The sequence below is a fragment of the Nilaparvata lugens genome, chromosome 13, assembly GCF_014356525.2.
Source record: "Nilaparvata lugens isolate BPH chromosome 13, ASM1435652v1, whole genome shotgun sequence".
Taxonomy (NCBI): domain Eukaryota; kingdom Metazoa; phylum Arthropoda; class Insecta; order Hemiptera; family Delphacidae; genus Nilaparvata; species Nilaparvata lugens.
In genome coordinates, this window is record NC_052516.1 from 15,839,691 (window position 1) to 15,864,074 (window position 24,384).

General features: G+C 33.8%; 1 protein-coding gene across 8 annotated transcripts in view; it reads right to left on the minus strand.

Annotated features, from left to right (window-relative positions):
* LOC111052380 (diacylglycerol kinase eta) overlaps positions 1-24,384 on the minus strand; it is a 260,041-nt gene that overhangs the window by 131,768 nt on the left and 103,889 nt on the right. For 4 of the 8 annotated variants that reach the window (XM_039439907.1, XM_039439904.1, XM_039439899.1 and 1 more), the window contains exons 1-2: positions 8,772-8,890; positions 864-932 (exon numbers count right to left, since the gene is read on the minus strand). In XM_039439907.1, coding sequence (XP_039295841.1) covers positions 864-920 — 57 coding nt within the window. In that variant the 5' untranslated portion in view covers positions 921-932; positions 8,772-8,890. Of the gene's footprint in view, positions 1-863; positions 933-4,474; positions 4,544-8,771; positions 8,904-24,384 lie in introns of those variants that run through there. The other 4 variants (XM_039439906.1, XM_039439901.1, XM_039439900.1 and 1 more) reach the window with 3 other exon arrangements.

Consider the following 24,384-nt stretch of genomic DNA (forward strand, 5'->3'; position numbering starts at 1 on the left):
ACCTTATGTATACGTCGACGCGTAATTCAAAAAGGAACATACCTGTCAAATTTTCATGGAAATCTATTGCTGCGTTTCGCTGTAAATGCGGAACATAAAAAACATAAATATGAACAAAAAACATATAAACATAGAGAGAAATGCAAAACCGTCGACTTGAATCTTAGACCTCACTTCGCTCGGTCAATAATACGAGTGTGTATTATAAAACCCAATACAGTTTTCGGTTTATCCAGTTGATTCTCTACAAATCATTCTTTAAACCCAATACAGTTTATTATACAGTTTATTGTAAACCCAATACAGTTTTGGTTTTATCCTGTTGATTCTCTCCAAATCATTAATTTGATATTGTCATTTCAATGAAATGAATAACCTAAATAAATTTGTCAAGTGAGGAATAAGGTGGTTCAACCCGTTATTTCAAAATGTGTTGGGATTCCATTTAAAATTACCGTTATCAACCCCTATTAATCCTGAATGACCAAAGCAGAGGGTCGTTAGCCTCTTACGGAAGCAAACTACATACTAATTTATTAGCAATTGTGTCGGAAGGGAAACCTGTTGTTAATTGAGGCGACGGTCTCTCTCTAATTGCCAGAATTTAATCTCGTTAGAGCGGCGGTCGCTTTGGTTTCGTGACTAAACCTATCAGGCCGTCCTATTGGCTAGATCTAATGTCATGCTATTGGCTCAACCGTTAGTATTAAATGAATAATGAATCGAATTGAAAATGATCTCTAACCTCTATAATTATTTTATCTACCTTCAGATCCAACAACTTGATGCCAACAAGGGAATCTTTAATAGATTATTATCTTATTTTATTATTTTAAATTAATTATTCTTTTTTTGTTTCGTACCTGTTGGCTAGTTCTTGTTGCTGCTGCTGTCTTTAGAGCCGCAATCCAATCATCCATCGATTAAACTACCTAAAACAAAAATAAGCAATTCATTGATACTCTAAGATTTCACGTTAGTGTATGCTGTCCAATAAAAAAAGTCAAAGTAAAAAGTAAATTAAACAAAGTAGATGAATGGATAACTGAAGATATTCTTACTCAAAGAAATATTGTTAGGGAAGCTTATGAGGAATTTAATTTAGTGAGGGATGTTCCGAGTGAAGTCAAATACAAATGTCTAAAGAAAAACTATGCAAAAGAAGTGAGGAAAGCTAAGTGTAAGAAAACAGCTGAAATATTAACAACTAGTACCAATTTTAACTCTGCTGTTTGGGAAGTAATTAATAGAAATAGGAGAGCAGCTCAAAAAGATATAGTTACTAATGTCCCTAGGATAATCGATGAACATGGAAATTATATGGATGATAGTAAAGACATTTGTAACTTTTTCAATAAGTATTATCAACAGGTTGCATATAATCTCCAAAAGTCACTGAACACTAATACTTATAATACAACTACATTAAATGCTGAGCCAATTGAAAAGGTATTTAAATTTCATCCATTATCAAGAGATGAGTTGTCAAGAATAATAAAAAATTTGAATAACAAAAAAACAGTAGGATTGGATGGTGTCTCAAGCAAAATTTTAAAAGAATGTGAAAATGAATTACTGGACCCTTTATTGCATCTCCTTAATACTTCACTAGAGCAGGGTATTTTCCCTGATGATCTGAAACAAGGAAAAATTTTGCCAATTTTCAAGAGCGGTGATTCTGAAAGAGTTGAAAATTATAGACCCATTAGTATTCTAAATGTAATAAGTAAAATTTTTGAAAGAGTAGTTTTAAATAGGCTATTGATGCACCTGGAAGAAATTAATTTCATATGTGATGAACAGCATGGGTTCCAGAAAGGGAAATCTACTAAGACTGCAATAGTATCCCTTGTTGAAAGACTAATAGATATAATAGATTCAGGTGAGAAGGCAGCCGCAATATTTCTTGATTTATCCAAAGCTTTTGATTGTGTGAACCATAGAATATTATTGGAAATACTAAAAACTGTAGGTGTGAATGGTATAGAACTAAAATGGTTTGAATCATATCTCATAGGTAGAAACCAGTGTGTTGAGCTTACCAAGGTGGATGGGAATGAAATAGTAAAAATTAAATCTCAAAAACTGGAGGTCCAGGCTGGAGTACCTCAAGGCTCAATTCTGGGTCCCTTACTGTTTCTGTTGTATGTGAACCAATTACCAAAAGAGTTAAAAGATCACAGAGCTCTGTTGTTTGCTGATGACACATCGCTTATCTTTAACAATTATTTATTAGATAGTCTAGAAATAAATGCTTTTACTGGAGTACAGTCAATTGTCCAATTCTTGAAGCAAAGGCAATTAACAATAAATAGTAAGAAATGTCAATTCTACAATTCAAAAGTAATATAATTCAGTAGAGGATAGAGAAATAAATGTGTTTGTAGAGGAAAATGAATTAGACCAAGAAGAGAAAGTAGCATTCTTGGGAATTTTATTGGACAGGAAATTAACATGGCATCCTTACATTGAGAGGATATGTAATAAGATATCATCTGGGGTATTTGTCCTGCGGCAGCTTGCTAGGCTGAATGATAAAAAACTACTGTTAACTGCTTACCATGGACTTATACTATCTCATATTAGGTATGCTATTTTAGTATGGGGTAATTCATCTCAACAAAATATGGACAGGGTGTTTAAGATTCAAAAGAAGGCACTCAGATGTATAGAGAAAGTGAATAGGTTAGACTCTTGTAGGTCTTTATTTAAAAAGCTTGGTCTATTAACTGTGCCATCTTTGTATGTATATGAAGTTGTAATGCATGTGAAAACGAGTGGTGTGATCCAGAATTCAGATGTTCATGAGTATAATACGCGAAACAGAGCAGATTATCATATAATGGGTCACAATAGTAGGTTATTTGAACAAAAACCAGATTATATTGGTAGGAAATTTTATAACAAGCTACCTCAAATCTTGAAAAGTAATGATGATTTGAAGATTTTCAAAAAAACAAATTAAAAAATATTTAGTTGATAGAGCTTTTTATAGTGTACAAGAATTCCTTTCAAACCTAAACTAGGTTGAACTACTTAGTGTTAGAATTATTATGTAATAACATGACTTGTCTTATACTCCATGACTGGAGTCTTTAGGACGTAATCTTAAAAAAAAAAAAAAAAAAAAAAAAAAGTCCACTAGATAGCTGATTTATGATGAATAATTCTAGAGTCTGATTTTTACTTCAATATTGGCGTTCAAAGGAGACTCCTTTTCCTTTTGTATTATCCTTAAAATGCAAAATTTCAAAAAAATCGTATTTATACGTCGACGCGAAATTCAAAAAGGAACATACCTGTCAAATTTCATGGAAATCTATTGCTGCGTTTCGCTGTAAATGCGGAACATACAAACATAAATATGAACAAAAAACATATAAACATAGAGAGAAAAATAGACAACCGTCGACTTGAATCTTAGACCTCACTTCGCTCGGTCAATAATACGAGTGTGTATTATAAAACCCAATACAGTTTTGGGTTTATCCTGTTGATTCTCTCCAAATCATTAATTTAAACCAGTTCAATACAGTTTATTATATAGTTTTTATACAGTTTATTGTAAACCCAATACAGTTTATTATACAGTTTTTATACAGTTTATTGTAAACCCAATACAGTTTTGGTTTTATCCTGTTGATTCTCTCCAAATCATTAATTTAAACCCAATACAGTTTATTATACAGTTTTTATACAGTTTATTGTAAACCCAATACAGTTTTGGTTTTATCCTGTTGATTCTCTCCAAATCATTAATTTAAACCCAATACAGTTTATTATACAGTTTTTATACAGTTTATTGTAAACCCAATACAGTTTTGGTTTTATCCTGTTGATTCTCTCCAAATCATTAATTTAAACCCAATACAGTTTATTATACAGTTTTTATACAGTTTATTGTAAACCCAATACAGTTTTGGTTTTATCCTGTTGATTCTCTCCAAATAATTAATTTGATATTGTGATTTCAATGAAATGAATAGCCTAAACAAATTTGTCAAGTGAGAAATTAGGTGATTCAACCCGTTATTTCAAAATGTGTTGGGATTCCATTTAAAATTACCGTTATCAACCCCTATTAATCCTGAATGACCAAAGCAGAGGGTCGTTAGCCTCTTACGGAAGCAAACTACATACTAATTTATTAGCAATTGTGTCGGAAGGGAAACCTGTTGTTAATTGAGGCGACGGTCTCTCTCTAATTGCCAGAATTTAATCTCGTTAGAGCGGCGGTCGCTTTGGTTTCGTGACTAAACCTATCAGGCCGTCCTATTGGCTAGATCTAATGTCATGCTATTGGCTCAACCGTTAGTATTAAATGAATAATGAATCGAATTGAAAATGATCTCTATCCTCTATAATTATTTTATCTACCTTCAGATCCAACAACTTGATGCCAACAAGGGAATCTTTAATAGATTATTATCTTATTTTATCATTTTAAATTAATTATTCTTTTTTTGTTTCGTACCTGTTGGCTAGTTCTTGTTGCTGCTGCTGTCTTGAGAGCCGCAATCCAATCATCCATCGATTAAACTACCTAAAACAAAGATTTAAATATTAATAAATAGTTTAAAATATTGAAGGTTTTATTAGTTGAATAACGACTAATTTATTATTATTTTATCAGAAATATTGATGTGAAAGTGTTACATAATGATATTGTTTCATCCTATTATATTAAGCAAGTAATTCCCGTATATTTGTATTTTTATATCTGGTTGTTTATGTTCAACGGATCTCGAAAACGGCTCTAACGATTTTCACGAAATTTGGAACATAGTAGGTTTATGATATAAAAATTCGATTGCACTAGGTCTCGTCCTTGGGGAAACTCACTGAAGGACATTAAAAGGATAATTCATCCTTGACTGAAACAGCTGCGGATAGTAAAAAAGTGAGTGAGCGAGTGAGTATGAGAAAAATCAAAATATCGCATCCCCGAAATTCATAAGATGACATATAGTGAAATTTAAACACGATCATTTTAGAGAATTGTGTTCTGTTTATCAATAAATAAAAATAACGAGCAAAGCTCGGTGCCCCGATATTGCTTATTAACATTGAAACTTATGAATATGTTATGTTATATCTTATGTCATAGTTATGTATGAATAAATCACTTGACTTATATGCGCTACTTCTGTACAAATGAATAAAAACAATATAAAAACTTTTTGTAACTTTTATTATTGAAAACTTTAAAATATTTCAACGACTAGTTTCGACCCTAACTTAGGTCATTTTCAAGTTCATACAAATTATTAATAAAAACAATATAAAAACTAGTAGTATCCTTTATTATATACCCTTTAGTCGTTGAAATGATTTAAAGTTTTTAATAATAAAGGGTTCTACAAGTTTTTATTAATTTTTATGAATAAAACTATCAAAATACAAAAAAACAACATAGCCTAATGTGTTTTATTTCAAATAAATCTCAATAGTATTTCTCAAAAATTATCCAAAATCAAACATAATTTTGAAGACAAGACACACTCATCAACTGACTTGAAGACTAGTTTTAGAACACTATCGATCCCTACAACCCCGCCCTGAATTTGTGAAGGTCTGTTATGAACAATAGGCCAGGCCACTATTAAACAGGTCGACTGACAGATACCCTGCACCCCCCCAAACCCTCCACACCACGTGTTTAAAGGCCACACCCAAACGAGGTTATAGCACTAGTACTAATGATGTACTCACTCTTAACACGCATCCACATTAAAATGGTCATTACTCTCTGGCAACATATGCTTACACTATTTCCAATAGTATAAGACCAGGATCCTAATTGAACAAACGTAGCGAGTTCTTACTTTTGACTTGAGGCTCTATGTCACAAGAATTTACAGACTAAATCCATGTTTATGCTATTTCCAAGAGTATGTGAAGTTGTGTTTCTTTTCTGGCTCAAAATTTTGCAAAATTACTCAAAAATGTCTAATTTGTAGAGATTTGAGTGAAATATTTTTGTTTTCAATCAGTTTTTAAATAGGCTATCAAAATTCAAAATTTTCAGTTTAGTCATTAGTTTTGAAGTGGAAATTGGACTTTTTGAAGTGGAAGTGAAATCTTAACCTTATTCTCTTTTGAAACTTTTATTTGTAAAAATTTGGGAGAAGACAGTTTTGGGCTATGCCTCTTGTCTTCTCCCAATCATATTATATTTATTATAATTATGATCTGTAATTGCCAATGAAAGAAATAAATAAATATCCAGGATTATAATTGAACAAGCCTAGCGAGTTCCTACTTTTCACAAGCGCACAAGAATGTACAGGCTAAGTCCATGTTTTGTCATTTCCAAGAGTAATCCAGAATTTTCTAATTGGACGAGCGTATCGACTTACGTATTTCAAATTGTGGGCCGAGTTTTTGTTAGTTTTTAGGGTTGAGTTAATGTTCGACGATAACTCTTCAATGCTTACATCAATTAACTTTACATTCTTTGAACCATTAGTTTAGTAATTGTTTATTGATATTTCTGTATTTTTTTGTGAAAAACCGAATAGCTTTGAAGCCTGCTCTTGCACTGCATGTTGTGTATTATCTTTATTTACGTATTGTTATTGTAATTCTGTATTGAAATTTTATTGTAATGAATGAAAAAGACTAAGAAATTGTCAAAAAACCACTGATTTATTGATAATTAGAAAGACCGGTTTCGGTTATTACACCATTGTCAATCTCTGATAAACTGTTTATACACCATTGTCAATCTCTTATAAACAGTTTATCAGAGATTGACAATGGTGTAATAACCGAAACCGGTCTTTCTAATTATCAATAAATCAGTGGTTTTTTGACAATTTCTTAGTCTTTTTCATTCATTATGAATAATTACCACAATATCAACTTCTTAACTACACAAAAAAGTTATTGTAATGACATGGCCCAATGTACTGTATGTATTTTGTGGCTGTGACAAAATCATTGAATCATTATACAGATCTAATTCATTGGAAATAAGATTCACTAACTCCTTCATCCTTTATGAGGCGAGAAAGAATACGTGGTCAATATAATTATGAATAATGTATATGCTATAGATTGTATCAATCATCCTTATTTAAAGAGTTTGACAAATTTACGACAGAACTTGACCGATAGTAACGAGGAGGCAAATTTATGCGAAAGTCATATGGAATATTTTATGTCGATTCCAATAAAATATTTTGATAGAAGAGTTGACAGAATATCAGTGGCATTTTGAGCTACTTCTCCAGGACTTGCCGGGAGGGCTTACTGGTTCTAAATCCAGAACATAACTGAACTTTTCTGTACACAACTTGAAATGACTTTCTTAAATAATTTAGCAGTAAAATACAGCTAAATCTTTTCAAACTGAACCTGAATTATTTGAGACAATGATCTATCATCATACAATATGAAATTGACCTTCATTCAATTGGGTCTATCTGATGCTTTATATTCTATATAGGATATGGTTACTTAATTATGCTCAATAGACCTACCAATGTAGGTGAAAGCTCTTTGTAAACCCAAGAGACCTTTGACCTACATCTCTTAATAACTTTATTAATCATTCAGAATAATGAACTCAATGTTGTTTTTTCCTCATTAAAATTTCATGGGTTTTTAGAGTAAACATGTGCATGCTTTAAGCTTTTATCTCATTTTAAATTATAACTTACCCTCATTTAACTCTAATTATTTTCCTCTAATTGTTTAACAAAATTGTAGAGTATATAACTTTTTGTGTAGTTGAGAAGTTGATATTGTAGTAATTATTCATATTATATAAGAAGACTAAGAAATTGTCAAAAACTACAGATTTTATTAAAAGTAGATATAACTTGGTGAACCTAATCAAATTTGCGAATAAATAAAACAACCATTTCTAAACTCATCTCAAGAACTCGGCAACCTGTTTGATGGTTTTTGAAAATCTGTAACAAGATTAGTCTATAATGGTTTAGATATATTTCTATATTAATAAATGGTTTTGTCATAATTTTACAAATTGAAAGTTTATATTCAAATGTCGGTCTATATTTCAATGTTCTTCAATCAAAACTTAGTATTTAGATGGTATTGCATGCAGTTATTTAGTAGCTTATCTAGTCCCTCTTGGACAAACCAATTATAAGGGATATATATAATTATATTGGACGAATATTGAAATCAGAAATAATAATATAGGCTACTTAGTTTTCTTTACCTACTCTATGATTGGAATATAGACCGACATTTGAATTTAAATAATAATTAGAATTATGTCCTCATAACCAAGTATAACAATAAAACTGTAACTGGTGCGAATTCAAAAGTATATCTCATGTTCTACACAGCAAGTACTGTACGTAACTTACAAGTTATTGTACGGTAACCGCCAAATTCAATGAATCTCTACTTGTTATACTTATAACAGATGTACCAATCCCAAAAATATGTAGGACATTGATCAAAAATATTCATAATAGAAGTTTAGAATGAATCTTTCAAATAAATTGAATGTTTGTATTAGGAGAATTTAAAAAATTCAGTACTGCACTCATCACATTAACCTAATAAAATTTTGTAATACAGTTGAAAACTCAATAGTTTTCAAGCCTGCTAGTCAATTTCACAAAATATACAAAACAAATTGCAACTTAAATTTCATAGAAACTACTATTTAGAAGACAAAATTTAATCTCAAGAGTTTAAATCAATAAATAAGCAGACGATGAGCATTCATCATCCCCAGTAAAACAATAAAATGCTCTATTATTCTAGATCTGTGACGGAAACAAACTCACCCTCATAAATGATGGGTTTTACTGTTATTGGTCAGCTTGGGAAAAACATTATTTTCAGTTAGAATTTAGTAAAATACTAACGAACAAAGTTACTGAGTGCAGTGTAATGACATTTTACATTTTGTTGGTTAGTTTTTCTGTGTATAAAATTCGATCAACGACCCCTACAGGCAAAAATATTTACTGCTCTCAGCCTGCGCATGCGCTTTATGGGAGACAGACATTGGCTTTGCCCGCGATGATTCAAACTGAGAAAACATTTACCGTCAAGACTGTTTAAAAAACTCTTTATATTATTAAAGAAATTCGAAGTTCATTCTTGATCCAGATTAAATTTGTCAAATAAAATCTGGAATCATAGTCTAGAGACACAACAAAACCACGAAACAAAATGTTTTACAAGAAAAATAGACCACTGTCAGTATAGAAACTCGTTCAAAATTGCATTTCTGTCAGATCAGTGAGATACTGAAATGTATCTCACTATTTGATATCGAAAACAGAAGAAAAAAGTGAAATTCAACGCCTGGGTGGAATTTATCAAACTATAATTTAATCGGAATATGATAGGATGCAGTTTAATAAGTTCTAAAATGACTTTTTTGGAGATAATATTTCATGGGAGCGAATATCGATCAAACATTGATGCTCTGAATGAATGGGTCCTAATATCTCTTGAAAAAATTGTTAATTTCCCACATCAAATTCGACGAAATAATCACCTTATCCGGACTTATTTCCAAAATATCAATTTATTGGAATCATTATCGAAAACAACATGTAGAGCAAAATAATCTTTTTAATGTAATTATATAAAGTTATATTGTGGAAGTTGAAAATAATACTATAAAGAGTGTTGGAAGTTGATAAACTTTGATTAGCCTATATTGTGAAAGTTGAGAATCGAGTAACTGATTGTGCTAATATTGTTCAACTATCCATGTAGCCTACATTGAAATACATTGATTAGTACCTATCAATTTCAAATTCGAAGTTGATAGAATTTTGAAATTATAATTTTTTCAAGGAAGGGCCTTTTAAGGTTTAAAAATTTGAGCTCAGCCTACACTGAGTTCTATATGGTTAAGAATACTAAAAATATAATTATAGAATTAGCTCACCCGACGAACTTCGTACCTCCAAAAAGTCAATGTATCTCATGTCACACTTGACTTTATTTGGTGAATCATGAAATTTATCTGACAATCAATATTTTCATTTACATCTCCATAAGGACTTCCTATGTGCTTAATCATGCAGCATTTACTACTCCGAAAACATATTCTTCTCAATCAATTGGTAGTAATATCTATCAGTAAAGTGTTGAATTAAAAAAATAGATACCGGTAGGTAAAATCAGTGTTTCAAAGATGAATTTAATGTTTTCATAGTTGTTGATTGCCAATAGATGGTCCAGGAAATATGCGATGTACGATGAATTACACAGAATTCCATATTCTTTCCATCTTCCATTTTAAGATGAATATAAGCTAAGTTAAATTGAAAAAAAAAATTAATTTAGTCTGTCATTCTCCAGTAATTATTAATGAATGCAATATGAACTTCCTCTTTCATGAGATGAATAATTTTTTCCAACATTTTCCAGTTTCTCAATGATAGGGGAGTGATAATTTATTTGTATAGATCTTCTAGGAACGATTATCTACAGCTGGTACCAATCAACTACACTATCTTCAACTCTAAGCTACCGTTTTAATACCAGTAGACAATTTATCACAGGGTGACGTGTTTATTATACAGCTGGTAACTTTAGATGCTAAATTATAGGTAGCCGCTCGGCCGAAAATTTCGAAAACATAGGTCTGTAAAATGGATTAATAAATAATAATTATTAGCCCCCCTATTAAAATTCCTGGTCATAAACCATCCCCAATATTTACACAACATATCCCCAAAGCCTGTCGTTCTGTCAAGTAGTTTTCGAGTCTTTAGGGAACAAACAAACTAACTCACAAACATACATCCATTTTTATATATAAATATAGATGAGTGATTTGAGCTGGAGCGTTACCCTTCGTATGAGTTAATATGAGATTGAGTGAGAGAGGATGAGTGAGTGAGTGAGTGAGTAATTAATTGAGAGAAAGAGAGAGGAGGAAGTGAAAGAGTGAGTGAGTGAGTAAGGGAATGAGTGAAAATATGAGTATGAGGAAGATATTGTGGGTCAAAGAGAGAGGTAGAGAGAATGATTGTTTTAAGTGAGTGACTGATTGTTTGAGTGAGTGAGTGAGTGAGAGGGGTTATGCCATCCACCATGTTGTGTTCTGGTTGGGAAAACAAGCCCTAATGCTTTCCCATTGTCTATCAGGGTTCCTACATAGCGCTTGTTAGTGCTAGATTCCGGGAAATGCTTGCTTTTGCTCGGGGAGGGAGATAATCATGTCCACGCTTCACGAATTTTGAAAGCAAAACATGAATTATTAGCATCGTTGTTATCCAAACGACTTCCATGTTGTTCAGGTAGATCAGCCATTAAATCACGTTATATATGAGTACTCTTGCTTCTGTTTCCGTGCTAAAAATGTATCGGCTACAAAAATTCTGGTTTCCTTGTTGTATGGATAGATTCACATATTGATTCTTAAATTTTTAGAAACTGAGAACAATATTGTAAAACATGCAGAATATCTGCAAAATGTCATCAATTTATAAAATTTAGCAGCTACAAAAATTCTGGTTTCAAGTTGTATATGTATAGCTGAATAGGTATAGATCATTCATTTGGAATTGTAACAAATTTAACAAAAATGCAATTTATTATAAAGTTTTCGGAGCTTATGTTACATTTTTGAAACATAAACATAAACATAACTAAAGCTGCGTTTACGTCAAAGTTATTAGCAAAATGTTTATTTTTCCGTCCTTATAGATTCTATTAGATTGAACGGAACTTGACAAACACTTTTGCTCATCATGTGTATCATGGAGAAATGAACATTTTGTTAATAACTTTGGTGTAGACGCGGCGAGCAGAAACGAATAAACACACCCCTACTCATTCTCATGGAAATAGCACTTTCTCTCATGTCTGAATTTTCGGAAGATTCATTGATTAATTGATTCTTATTATGACGAGCTAGCTCTTTGATGAACCCATTGAAGAGTGTTGATGAAAAGTACATTTTACAAGTTTTTCTGAGAATGGACGTTTATTTGTTCAAACTTCTCTGATTTGAGTACATAAAACTTGATAATAAACAATCATGATTCGAATTGCATTTCACTTTCAATATAGTTCTATAAGTCTTCAGTCCGTACTTTAAAAAAAATCATTGATCAGCTTGCATTTGTTATGTAGAGTTAGTTAGTTATTAGTTGTTATTAAGTTGACTTGTACTGTAAATTGGTCTATACTCCTGCAAATAAGCCCTGTACCCTCAATACCTCAGAGGTAGTTAAGATGTGGAATTTATGGGGTTTTTCATTTGTCAAGTCGAAGCCGAATTACACAAACTCTTTGCGCATGATTTAAACGCCCGACTTGATAGGGAGCACATCAGTACGTCAAGTTTTTAGAACGTCAAGTACCTTTTTTATCAGTCCTGGAAATACTGAAAGAAATGGGAAGTTGAGCTATTCGGTACGACAAGTTTCCATGGCATCAAGTTTTCGTTGCAGGCTGATTACAGAGTAAATAAACAGTAGGTATACAGTCAGCTACACCGTTGCGAACTAGTTGGGGATTAAGGAACATGAGTTAGAGAAAAACTAGTTGAAGGTTGAGAGTTGAATTTTAGCTTTTGAATGGCGATATATTACTGTTATCGACCGAGCGAAGTGAGGTCCAAGTTTCAAGTAGACGGTTTGGCATTTCTCTTAATGTTTAAATGTTTGATGCCCGGTTGCAGAGTCGTTACATAAAGTCACCCATAGTTAACAGAGCCAATAGTTAACAACTCGCCCATAAATAGATGTTCGTTGCAGAGTCGTTTGCCAGACCCCTTTTAACTATGAGTAGTGAGAAAAGGATGGTTGATTGACATCAACTCAGGAGTACTATCAAATCGGTTGAACTATCAATTCACCAGTACTCCAAGGTAGGTTCTAGAACATCAAGTGAATTGAACTCACTTGTGAACTCACTTCACAAGTGAAGTGAACTATCATATTTGAGTAGAACCTACCTTGAAGTACTGGTGGAATGATAGATCAACCGATTTGAAAGTACTCCTGAGTTGATCCATCAACTGAGTTGAAAGTACTCTTGAGTTGATCCATCAACTGAGTTGATGTCAATCAACCATCCTTTTCTCACTACTACTATGGCTCTGATAAGGCAAACACATAAGTCACACTGCTGCTCATACCACTTGTTGCGTGGTATGCTTCTATCCAACTAATGTATTGGCAACGGGGAGGGAATCACTGTGAACAGTTCTTCCAAACCTCCAGTCGGATGACGTCACAACATGGCGCTTGTTTATCACAAAACTGCTGTCTGCTTATTGTGTTATGTTTGGAGGTTACAAATCAAGATCGTAAACTGCAAACTAATTTGTAATTATTTTCAGTTAATTTGATTTTTTATAGCTATGAATGAATTAAGTAAAATAAAATTAGAGGTAGAAGTAAAATAAGTGACTGGTGCATTTATTATTGTATAATATTAATTTAAAAAAATTTTGACCAGAATTGGTCAAAAATGTTGCGCATTTACGGCGAAACGCGGTAATAGATTTTCATGAAATTTGACAGGTATGTTCCTTTTTCAATTGCGCATCGACGTATGTACAAGGTTTTTGAAAATTTTGCATTTCAAGGATAATATAAAAGGAGAGAGGAGCCTCTTTCATACATCAATATTAGAGTAAAGATCAGACTATAGAATTATTTATCATAAATCAGCTAACAAGTTATTACACAGATGTGTGGAGAAGCCAGTCTATTGCTGTATTTCCATAAGGTCTATAATTATTTTCAATCAGGTACTTGTGGATGAGAATACTGCGTGAGGTCTACTGTTCACAGAACTACTAGTTTAAAAGTGCGGTATTTGATAAGTTTAGAATAAAATTTATGATACTGTATCCACTGGATATTCTGAAAACCACACCAAGAACTGTACTTACTGAAAACCAGACGTACTGAAGTTGCCTACCCGGGCTGGTTCTAGATCTTTTTACTTTCCTTGCCATATTACCATAGGTGAGGAAGGTATTGCTTTCCGAAAAAAATTAAGGTACCCCAATTTCTAAATTTCTATACGTTTCAAGTTTCCCTGAGTCAAAAAAGTGGTTTTTGGTTATTGGTCTGTATGTGTGTGTGTGTGTGTGTGTGTGTGTGTGTGTGTGGTGTGTGTGTGTGTGTGGTGTGTGTGGTGTGTGTGTGTGTGTGGTGTGTGTGGTGTGTGTGTGTGTGTGTGTGTGTGTGTGGTGTGTGTGGTGTGTGTGTGTGTGTGTGTGTGTGTGTGTTGTGTGTGTGTGTGTAACTTAATTTGATTAAACTTAATTTGGAACTTAAGGTCCTTACAGTATAAGGATCCGACACGAACAATTTCGATCAAATGCGATTCAAGATGGCGGCTAAAATGGCAAAAATGTTGTCAAAAACAGGGGTTTTCGCTATTTTCTTGAAAACGGGTTCGTAGTTGAATAAAAGATGGAAGTAAATAATTATTTGCATCTGTAGACTGGCTGGCCACTATGGCTTTGTATAAAATGAGCGCTGCTATCCAGAGATTGTCAGTTTGGTGTAAGGGTAAGCATTCCTGACCGGCAATTAGGAGGTAGTGGGTTCGATTCCCGGGCTGACAAATAATTTTTGAATAGTAGCGCTCATCGAATTTCCATCTAGCTGTTTACTCCGTTGTCAATATTTGCAGTAGCAGAAGTCTTCGGGGTGATTTACAGCATTCAATTGGAATTTCGTTTAATAATAATTAAACCTGTATCAGCTACCGTCTATAGAAGGCATTGATAAGAGAGAAGTTCGGCAACGTAGTGCTCCTATCTTTCTCCACTGTCATTATAATGTGGACCTCACTATAGTTGCAACCTATTCTTTTACTAAGTTTTTCTCACAACTCTATAGTGAGATCCACGTTATAATGGCAGTGAAGAAAGATAGGAGAAAAATGTTGCCAAGTCTCTCCATTTGGCAACTGACTGTACATAGTGTTACTCAATTCATCCCTTTGAATTAATCTAATAATAATTATCATTTCCTTGATAAAATAATCAATTTAATGTCAAATTGATCAAAAAAAAATATTTTTTTATAATTTGATTCAAAAATTTGCTATCATGACTGAGATCAGATTCTTATTTTTATACAAGCCTGAAATGGCGGCTAATTTAAAAAGCTGTGATACAACAATCTGAATTTCAAAACAACAGAAATTGAGTTATTTGTAGGTATTCTATTCCAATTTCATTTAAAAATAATAGAAAAATAGAAATCCTATTTAAAAATAAGTAATTTCAATGGATTAATTCAGAAATAACTTTTCAATATTAATTATACCGGTACGAGTAGGTCTAACCTATACGGGTAGGCTAACTTAAGCATGGATTAAGTCTAGGATGGTTAGTTATCAACTTTTAAAATGTCATTTCAGGTATTTTTAATTGTGTTTCTAATAAGGTAATGTTTAAAAATTATTTCATTGTTTCAAAAATACATTTTAAATCAATTATACGACTTGTGTACTTAAGTATTTTGATAGAATTAAGAAAAAAAATGGCGGCTGAGAATATGGTTTGTTCAGTTTTGTACAGTCACTATCAAAAGTGAATATAAAATATTCTGGCAAATAGACAACATTGCAAAGCGGGAGAGAGATAGTGCTATCTGTTTTGTTGTATGATAGAAAAGGACAGCAACAGTATTGTCAATCGTACACTGCCATTATAATGTGGACCTCACTATAGTGGCGTAATTCCCAGATCTACTGAAATCTTGATGCAGTGAATGCCACACCGGTGAAAACGTCAGTTTAGTCCCTAGTCGCAACCTATTTTTTCACTCAGCTGTGTCTCACAACTCTACGAGTGTGTGTGTGTGTTGTGTGTGTGTGTGTGTGTGTGTGTGTGTGTGTGTGTGTGTGTGTGTGTGTGTGTGTGTGTGTGTGTGTGTGTGTGTTGTGTGTGTGTGTGTTTGTGTGTGTGTGTGTTGTGTGTGTGTGTGTGTTGTGTGTGTGTGTGTGTGTGTGTGTGTGTGTGTGTTGTGTGTGTGTGTGTGTGTGTGTGTGTGTGTGTTTGTGTGAATGTGTGTGTTTGTGAGCTAAAGGGTGTAATTTCATTAGTGTCCAGCCTTTTACGTGCGCCTAACCGGAAAAATTACAACATCCGACTTTGCTCTGCTGCCATCAATCTACCCCTACTCTGACTTCAACCCCCTCCCCTCCGCACCAGTACCCCTACTCTGAACCTTACCCCTCGCCACCAATCAATCCTCCTACGCCTATCCTGTACAAACAACCCTCGATTGATTGCATTGATGAGAACTTTCATCTTGTCAATGATGATGATGATGATGATGATGATGATGATGATGATAATGGTGTTGTTGACAATCTGATTGATTCAATCCTATTGGAGAGTATTCCTTGTTGAAGAAGAGATTTAAGAGAGTATTGATTGATTGATTGACACTTATATACAATAGCTCACATTACAGCAAAATTATAGATGAATTTACATAATATAGACTAAGAAAATAATTATTGAACTGTATATGATACGAAAAAGCAATTTGTAATATAATAACTATAGATAATACTTATATTGTTATGCATCTACATAAATTGGCGGAGATTTGGACATATCGATGTCCATTCTTTGGAAAGAATATTAAAAATATCCTCCCCACTAACTCTCTACCAAAACGTTAATTTCATTATTTAAACTAAGGATTTATTTATTAATGGATATATTGTAAAGGTTTTAATCAATATGAATATTTAAGAAAAAATACAGAAAATTGATAAAGTAAAATAATTATATAGGTAGATAAGATCAAATAAATTGATTAATAAAATGAAGTAGGCTGAAAGTAGATCAGGATTATCAACTTTCAGTAATATACAGCGGTATGCAGTGGATAATTGAAATAACATGAGTTTATATAATATATATATACAATTCGTTCTATAACAGGTTTAAAGGTTTATATTGGTGGAATGGGTGAGGGATGGTTGTCATGTGATCGGTCTAGGGCCGGACAGTTTCAGTCATTTGTTCCAAAAGAAAATTGAAAGAGAGAAGAGAACTGAGAGTGGGAAGAGAGAAGAAGAGAAGAGAGAAGAGAGAATTGAGAAGAGGAAGAGAGAGAGAGAAGAGAGAAGAGAGAAGAGAGAAGAGAGAAGATAGAAGAGAGAAGAGAGAAGAGAGAAGAGAGAAGAGAGAAGAGAGTAGAGAGAAAGAGAAGAGAGAAGAGGAAGAGAGAAAAGAGAACAGAGAAGAGAGAACAGAGAAGAGAGAAGAGAGAAGAGAGAAGAGAGAAGAGAGAGAGAGAAGAGAGAGAGAGAAGAGAGAGGAGAAGAGAGAAGAGAGAAGAGAGAAGAGAGAAAGAGAAGAGAGAAGAGAGAAAGAGAAGAGAGAAGAGAGAAAGAGAAGAGAGAAGAGAGAAGAGAAAGAGAATAGAGAAGAGAAAAGAGAAGAGAGAAGAGAGAAGAGAGAAGAGAGAAGAGGAAGAGAGAAGAGAGAAGAGAGAAGAAGAAGAAGAAGAGAGAAGAGAGAAGAGAGAAGAGAGAAGAAAGATACTTACAGAAGAGAGATGAGAAAGAGAGAAAAGAGAAGTACTTACAGATACTTACTGTACTTGAGAAAATAATATGAAACTTACACTTTCTTGGTACTGAATGACTTCTTGCTTCAAATACCCATTCTTTTCCTGTCTCTCTGACACAGGCCTACACTCTCTTCGTTTATTACTCTTCTAACGATCTATCTCTCTATCAGATATTCCAATATGTCTATATTCCCCAAAACTGTCTTTAATATTTCTCTTTCTTTTTCATTCCGTTAGACATACTATTCACCTCCCACCTCTCTCTCTATTTTTCCATTAATCACATCTACATATGTACACTAATACATCTACATTACCCATGTTATCTCTCTCTCAATCCTCCGATTGCTTCCTCCACTCTCTCATTCTCTATTTGTCTCTCTTTCTCTATATCTCTCTCTCTCCCGGTCGTGTGTTGATGGGGAGGATATTATTTTATATACTTCTTTGAGAATCGACAATTATTTGTTGAAACACCGCCGATTTATGAAGTTAATTTACAATTTTATACTATCGCTATTCTAATAGCATTTGATCTTTATTACCATTGATTAATTTTTTATACTTTGTAAAATTCGATGAATAATTAGCATTACCGTCACTTAATGTAAGCTAGTGTATAAGGCAGTAAATATTGTAACATACATGAATAAATAAATCTAATCTAATCTAATCTCTCTCAATCCTCCGATTGCTTCCACTTTCTCATTCTCTCTCTATCTCTCTTTCTTTATATCTCTCTCTTTCTATCAAACCACTACTTCTCTCCATCTTCTTCTCAATTTATCTTTGAACGCATTCACCCCTCCCCTTCACACCCCTCTCACTCGTACCACTGCTATCAAATTTCATTATCTTCAATTTAATCCTCTTTGGAAATGGAATTTCACTTTACGGCACTTTTTATACGCGCCGTTCAGTTATCAAATATATTGGAGTCAGTTTGGGGCCCCGAGTATCTTATCTACTCTACCCTATAAAGTATACGGTGCCAACAGCTGCTCTTGTGGGGAATTCCAGCAATTGGCCAAATGCACGGCGATGGAAAGAGAGATAAAATTGAGATAAGAGAGTGAAACGCACACGTTCGCACTCAACTTGCTGAGTTTGATGAGTATTTTAGCAATTATTGGGTAATAAACTGGGATATCTTGGGTGAAATGGTTACTCCATCTCTCACTTGGCATACGTCAGCTATTTTTATATTTTTTTCCACTTCTCGCATTCGCTATTCTTCTCCTCCATTCTCCCTTATTTTCTCGCTTGAAATATCGGAGCTTCTATGTCTATTCTATAATTTGTTACAGTGTTGCCAGCTACTTTTTATAATTTTTCCACTTCTCGCATTCGCTATTTCTTCTCCATTCTCCTTATTTTCTCGCCTGAAATATCGGAGCATCTAATTTATAATTTAATACAGTGTTGCCAGCTCGCTGGACAACTATAGATATCTGTGGTGAGAGAGAGGATAAAATACACAATATCAGAGGGGAACAACTATTTTTATTGCTGTAATAACTATAGTCAGGTCCATGTTATAATGGCAGTGTTTGATTAGTAATGGTATTGCTTTCCTTATCCATCATTCAAAAAAGCGGATAGTGCTATCTCCTCTCGCTTTGCTCTGATGCCAGATCGTCTTTTAAAACAATATAGAATCAATAATTAACAAAATTTTTCATATTAATTATGAAAATTCATTATTAAATTATTCAAGAATATAATTTCTTGCTTCATAAAATATAATCAATCAGTTTCAATCAGGTACTTGAGGATGAGAATACTGCATGTTTCATGTTTTAAAATTTTTAATTATTAATACAGTATTATTCAGTTATCAGATGATTTAGTGAAGAATTCTTATTTAATTTGGTTTTCACTATTCTGAATTCTAGTTTTCTAATTCCTAGTTCATATAATTATATTTTGTACTTAAAGTTGGTAAAAAATTATGAAGTGTAAACATAACCTATTTTTGGACAATTTCTATCTAAATTTGGGAAAGGAACAGTTTTGGGCTTAAAGCCTGTTGTTCCTCTCCCAATCATTCATAGTTGAGAATGATATTGTTTCTATCAATGTAGAAATAAATAATTGATTATTTATTATTACCTGTATCAGCTATCATTTATAGAAGACATTGACAAGACAGAGGATCGGCAACGTTGTTCTCCTGTATTTCTCCACTGCCATTATAACGTGGATCTCACTATATAATTCAATACAGTGTTGCCAGCTCGCTGGACAACTACAGATGTCTGTTGTGATATACAATAATAGAGAGGATATAATACAGAATATCAGAGGGGAACAACCATTTCTATTACTGTAATAACTCAAGCTTTGTCTATGCTTTCATTAAAAGTGCAGACTTATCTTTATAAAATACTAGCCGGCAAGCTCGCTTCGCTTGCCTCATCCTTCTCAAAACTACATTTGGACTGTTGTATAAATTAGAATTGGAACCGTTTTGGGCTTATAAGCCTGTCGTACTTTTCTGTAAGTTGTGTAATTCTGTATGATTGAATAAATAAATACTTCCTGAACCCCCGGTTGTATATATATAAATATATACGCGAGTCTATTTTACAGCTCCAGCCGTTTCTCGCATCCCATCTGCCATTTATTGCGATTATTCCAGTCTCCCTGGACCAGATTTCTATTCCTCATACACGTATACACCTGTTTGTTCCACAGTTCGGGCGGTCTACCTCTTCTTCTTTTTCCAGGTGGATCCCAATTCAGTATCTTTTTGGGCCACCTCTCATCTCTCATCCTCTGTGCATGTCCTAACCATACAAGGCGCTTCTTTTCAATCTGCTCTACTGTTGTGTCCAGTTTCCCTATCTGTTCCTTATCTCCATATTCCTCACTCGATCCATCCTTGAAACACAACAACTCCGGCGCAAGAAATCCATTTCCACAGCATTTATTCTTTGAGTGTCTCGTTTTGTTAATTCCCATGTTTCAGAGCCATAGAGCAATATACTCTGTACAATTGAATGATACATTTTTATTTTTGTGGGATTTGTAATATTTTTGGACCAAAGTATGGAATTTAATGTTTGTGCTGCCTGCCTAGCCTGTCCAATTCTACTTGTGATCTCTCTCTTGGAATTGCTCTCTGATGATATTACACTGCCCAGGTATTTATATTCAACACATTGCATCACCTTATGATCTCCAACTTGTAGAAATAAGAGCTGTAGGCTCGCTTCGCTCGCCTGCATTTTCCATTTCAGTATGCTTCCTTTCGTTGAATAGTCAATACAGACTTTCAGTTTCAACTACCCGCCGTTTCATACGATTCTAACTGTATACACCAGCTAACTGAGAAAACTCAGAAAAACCCTGAAAAATTTGGGCATATTTCTGGCATTACTTGGAAGCACTCTCAAAACAATATTTTTGTTGAACCTGTGATACTGAATTTGTCATACTAAATTATGAACTAAATTTCAAACTTTTCTGTCCATTAGCTCTCATAAAACTTAGGAAAACAGAAAACCGCTGAAAAACGAATATTTTTTGCGTATCTTTGGAGTTTTTTTAGAAATCCGTTCTCAGTGCACCTCTAGAAGAGCAACTGGATGTACCTGCCAAATTCGAATGTACGGTACGTATTTGGTCGAGTAGATCTTCATTTATGTTGATAAGAGGGTATGTGAGTGAATGAATGAATCAATGTTATAAACCCTAAATCTTCTCAATTTTCCTCTTTTTTTCTTCTTCCTCTTCCTCTTCCTCTTCTCCTCCCCTTCCTCTTCCTCTTCCTCATCCTCATCCTCTTCCTCTTGCTCATGCTCTTCTTCTTTCTCTTCCTTTTCCTTTCCCTCTTCCCCATCCTCTTCCTTCTCCTCCTCCTCCTCCTTCACCTCTCCCTCTTCCTCTTCCTACTCCTCCTCCTCCTCCTCCTCCTACACCTCCACCCCTTCTCCTCCTACATCTCTGTCTTATCCTTTGTCACCCGATTCTTCTTTTTCGATCTCGGTTCCATTTGTCGACGAGATTGTTTGACAAAAAAATGCTGGACTCGGGCCAACAACAAACAACGACGGATTTTCCGCTGGAATTGCTGGGAAGGGTGTGTGTGTATTCCCGCTTATTCGGCAAATTGTGAATCTCGGAAATAAGGAACGGGGTATTGTGAAACTGATGAGGAAATCCAGCAGCTTTCCACGGGGATAGATTGGTTCACCAGAATCGGGAAAACGCGACGATTATTCCGGGAACCGAAGTTTATATAAGAAAATTTTATTTGCATAGGGAAATCGTATTTTTATACGGAAATCGTATTCTCATACGAAAATCTCTGGCTATTCATCCAATTAGCTGTTTTTGTCAAGTTCCAAGTATTTTAGTCTCACTGCAATATTATATTTTCATACGAAAATCTCTGGCTTTTCATACAATAAGCTGTTCGTGGTTAAGTGGTAGAGCGGACAATATTGTCCAAACTTCGCCACATCAACATAAATAAAAAAGTCATTCTATTCTATTCTGTTTTTGTCAAGTTCCAAGTATTTTAGTCTCACTGCAATATTATATTTTCATACGAAAATCTCTGGCTTTCCATTAAATTAGCTGTTTTTGTCAAGTTCCAAGTATTTTAGTCTCACTGCAATATAATATTTTCATACGAAAATCTCTGGCTTTTCATTCAATTAGCTGTTTTTGTCAAGTATCTAGTATTTCAATCTCACTATGATATTATATTTTTGTCTGTTAGTAGTTCAGTGAGCTTCAGACTGGAAAACTCGCTCGAAATGCCGTTGATATTCTGTCAACTAGTCTATTGAAAGCAGTGGGAAATCAAGAGATTATTATAGTTCATGTTTCATGTTCCAACTAAAAGCTGATTTTTGTGATTTGTAATAATCAACTGCAAGCATCATTTTTACTTACCTTGCTCTATTACTATAGGTAAGGAAAGTATTACTTTCCGAAAAAAATTAAGGTACCCAAATTTCTAAATTTCTATACGTTTCAAGGTCCCTTGAGTCCAAAAAAGTGGTTTTTGGGTATTGGTCTGTGTGTGTGTGTGTGGTGTGTGTGTGTGTGTGTGAATTGTGTGTGAATTTTGTGTGTGTGTGTGTGTGTGTGTGTGTGTGTGTGTGTGTGTGTGTGTGTGTGTGTGTGTGTGTGTGTGTTGTGTGTGTGTGTTTATGAGTGTATTTGCGTCTGTGTACATCTCCCAATCAACGGAAATTTGGAACGTAAGGTCCTTACAATATAAGGATCCGACACGATCAATTTCGATCAAATACGATTCAAGATGGCGGCAAAAATGGCGAAAATGTTGTCAAAAACAGGGTATTTCGCGATTTTCTCGAAGACTGCTCCAACGATTTTTATTAAAGTTATACCTAAAATAGTCATCGATAAGCTCTATCAACTGCCACAAGTCCCATATCCGTAAAAATTTAAGGAACTGCGCCCCATCTGAGCAAAGTTTGATTTTAGATTCTCAATTATAAGGCTTCAGATTCAATTTAAACAAAAAAATTAAAATTAAAAAATTAAATTTTACCTAAAATTAAAAATAAGCTCGAAATTCGAGAAAATGTGATCATTAAATTGTGACTATCCAATTGCAAACTGTTAACTGTTTATATTATTTGCAAACTGTTGATTCTATTAAATGATTCACTATGAAGAGATAGCAGACCTCGTGTGTCTCCAGCGTTATTGCCCTGTCACCAGCTGGCTCAAATCTTTGAATAGTAGACTTGAGATGCGCGGGAACACTAGCGCCAGTGGTGATCAATTTTCATTACGGCAAGGAAAGTTGTGTGAGTGTGCCACACCAGATTTTTACAGCTGGTTTGTGATTAGTAATGATAACTTCAAATCAGTACTGACTACTTCCAATTTCTCCCTTATGAACTTTCAATTTTATCATATCCATCCTCAAAAAGGACGAATGAGTCTATTTTGATGGCCAACGAACACGATTTGTATGATATTTGAATGAATATTTGTTGAAAATGTGAAGTTGATTGATGGAGGCATTCGAAAGTTATCGTCGAACATACAAACCCACAAACGGACAACGACTTGAGGCGCTAGCCATCAGTAATCGCCCAATAACTAACAATTGCGACCGAACCAATGAATTTTTCGAAGTTTGAACTGGATAATTGTTGAACGATATTGAAGATGAGATGAAATGTGAGTTATGATGATATATTATTGAGTTGTATCTTCTCAAAACAGAAGAATTTAAACCGTCCATTTATGGACGATGATGTACAAAATGTTATTTTTTCAACTTGATCTGTATCATCATTCAAAAATATGTATCATCATTCATTGAAAATTTGAAGATGATTGATGAATAAATTTATTTTCCAAAAACAAAATACAAAAAAGCTTTACAAAAAATAAATATATGCTACTGCACTTAACTGAAATATATACATAAAAATTAGGGAACTAGTAATTAGGGAATGCATTCGAAAGTTATAGAAACCCACAAACGGACCACGATTTGAGGGTTTAGTCAAAAGTAGGAGCTTGCTCCGCTAGTTCAATGATTGATTGGAGTTGAACGAACGCTCCTTTCATTGAAGCCCCATCAACTCTCGAAAAAAATATTCGATACTGTCCCAACTGACGTTTCTTCAGTTTTACAGACGATAATTTGAAATATTGCCACAAGTTTTCCAGATTTCCATGTTCTCTAGTTTTTCTAGACTATAACTTGAAAAAAAAATAATTCGACTTGTAACTTTATCAAGATAATCAGTATATATCAGATAATCAAGATAAATGTATCACTTCGTGCAAAAACCTCATTTTGTCCATTTTTTGACTTAGTGCATTTTGCTTGTAAGCAGACGCTATACTATAATAAAGGAAA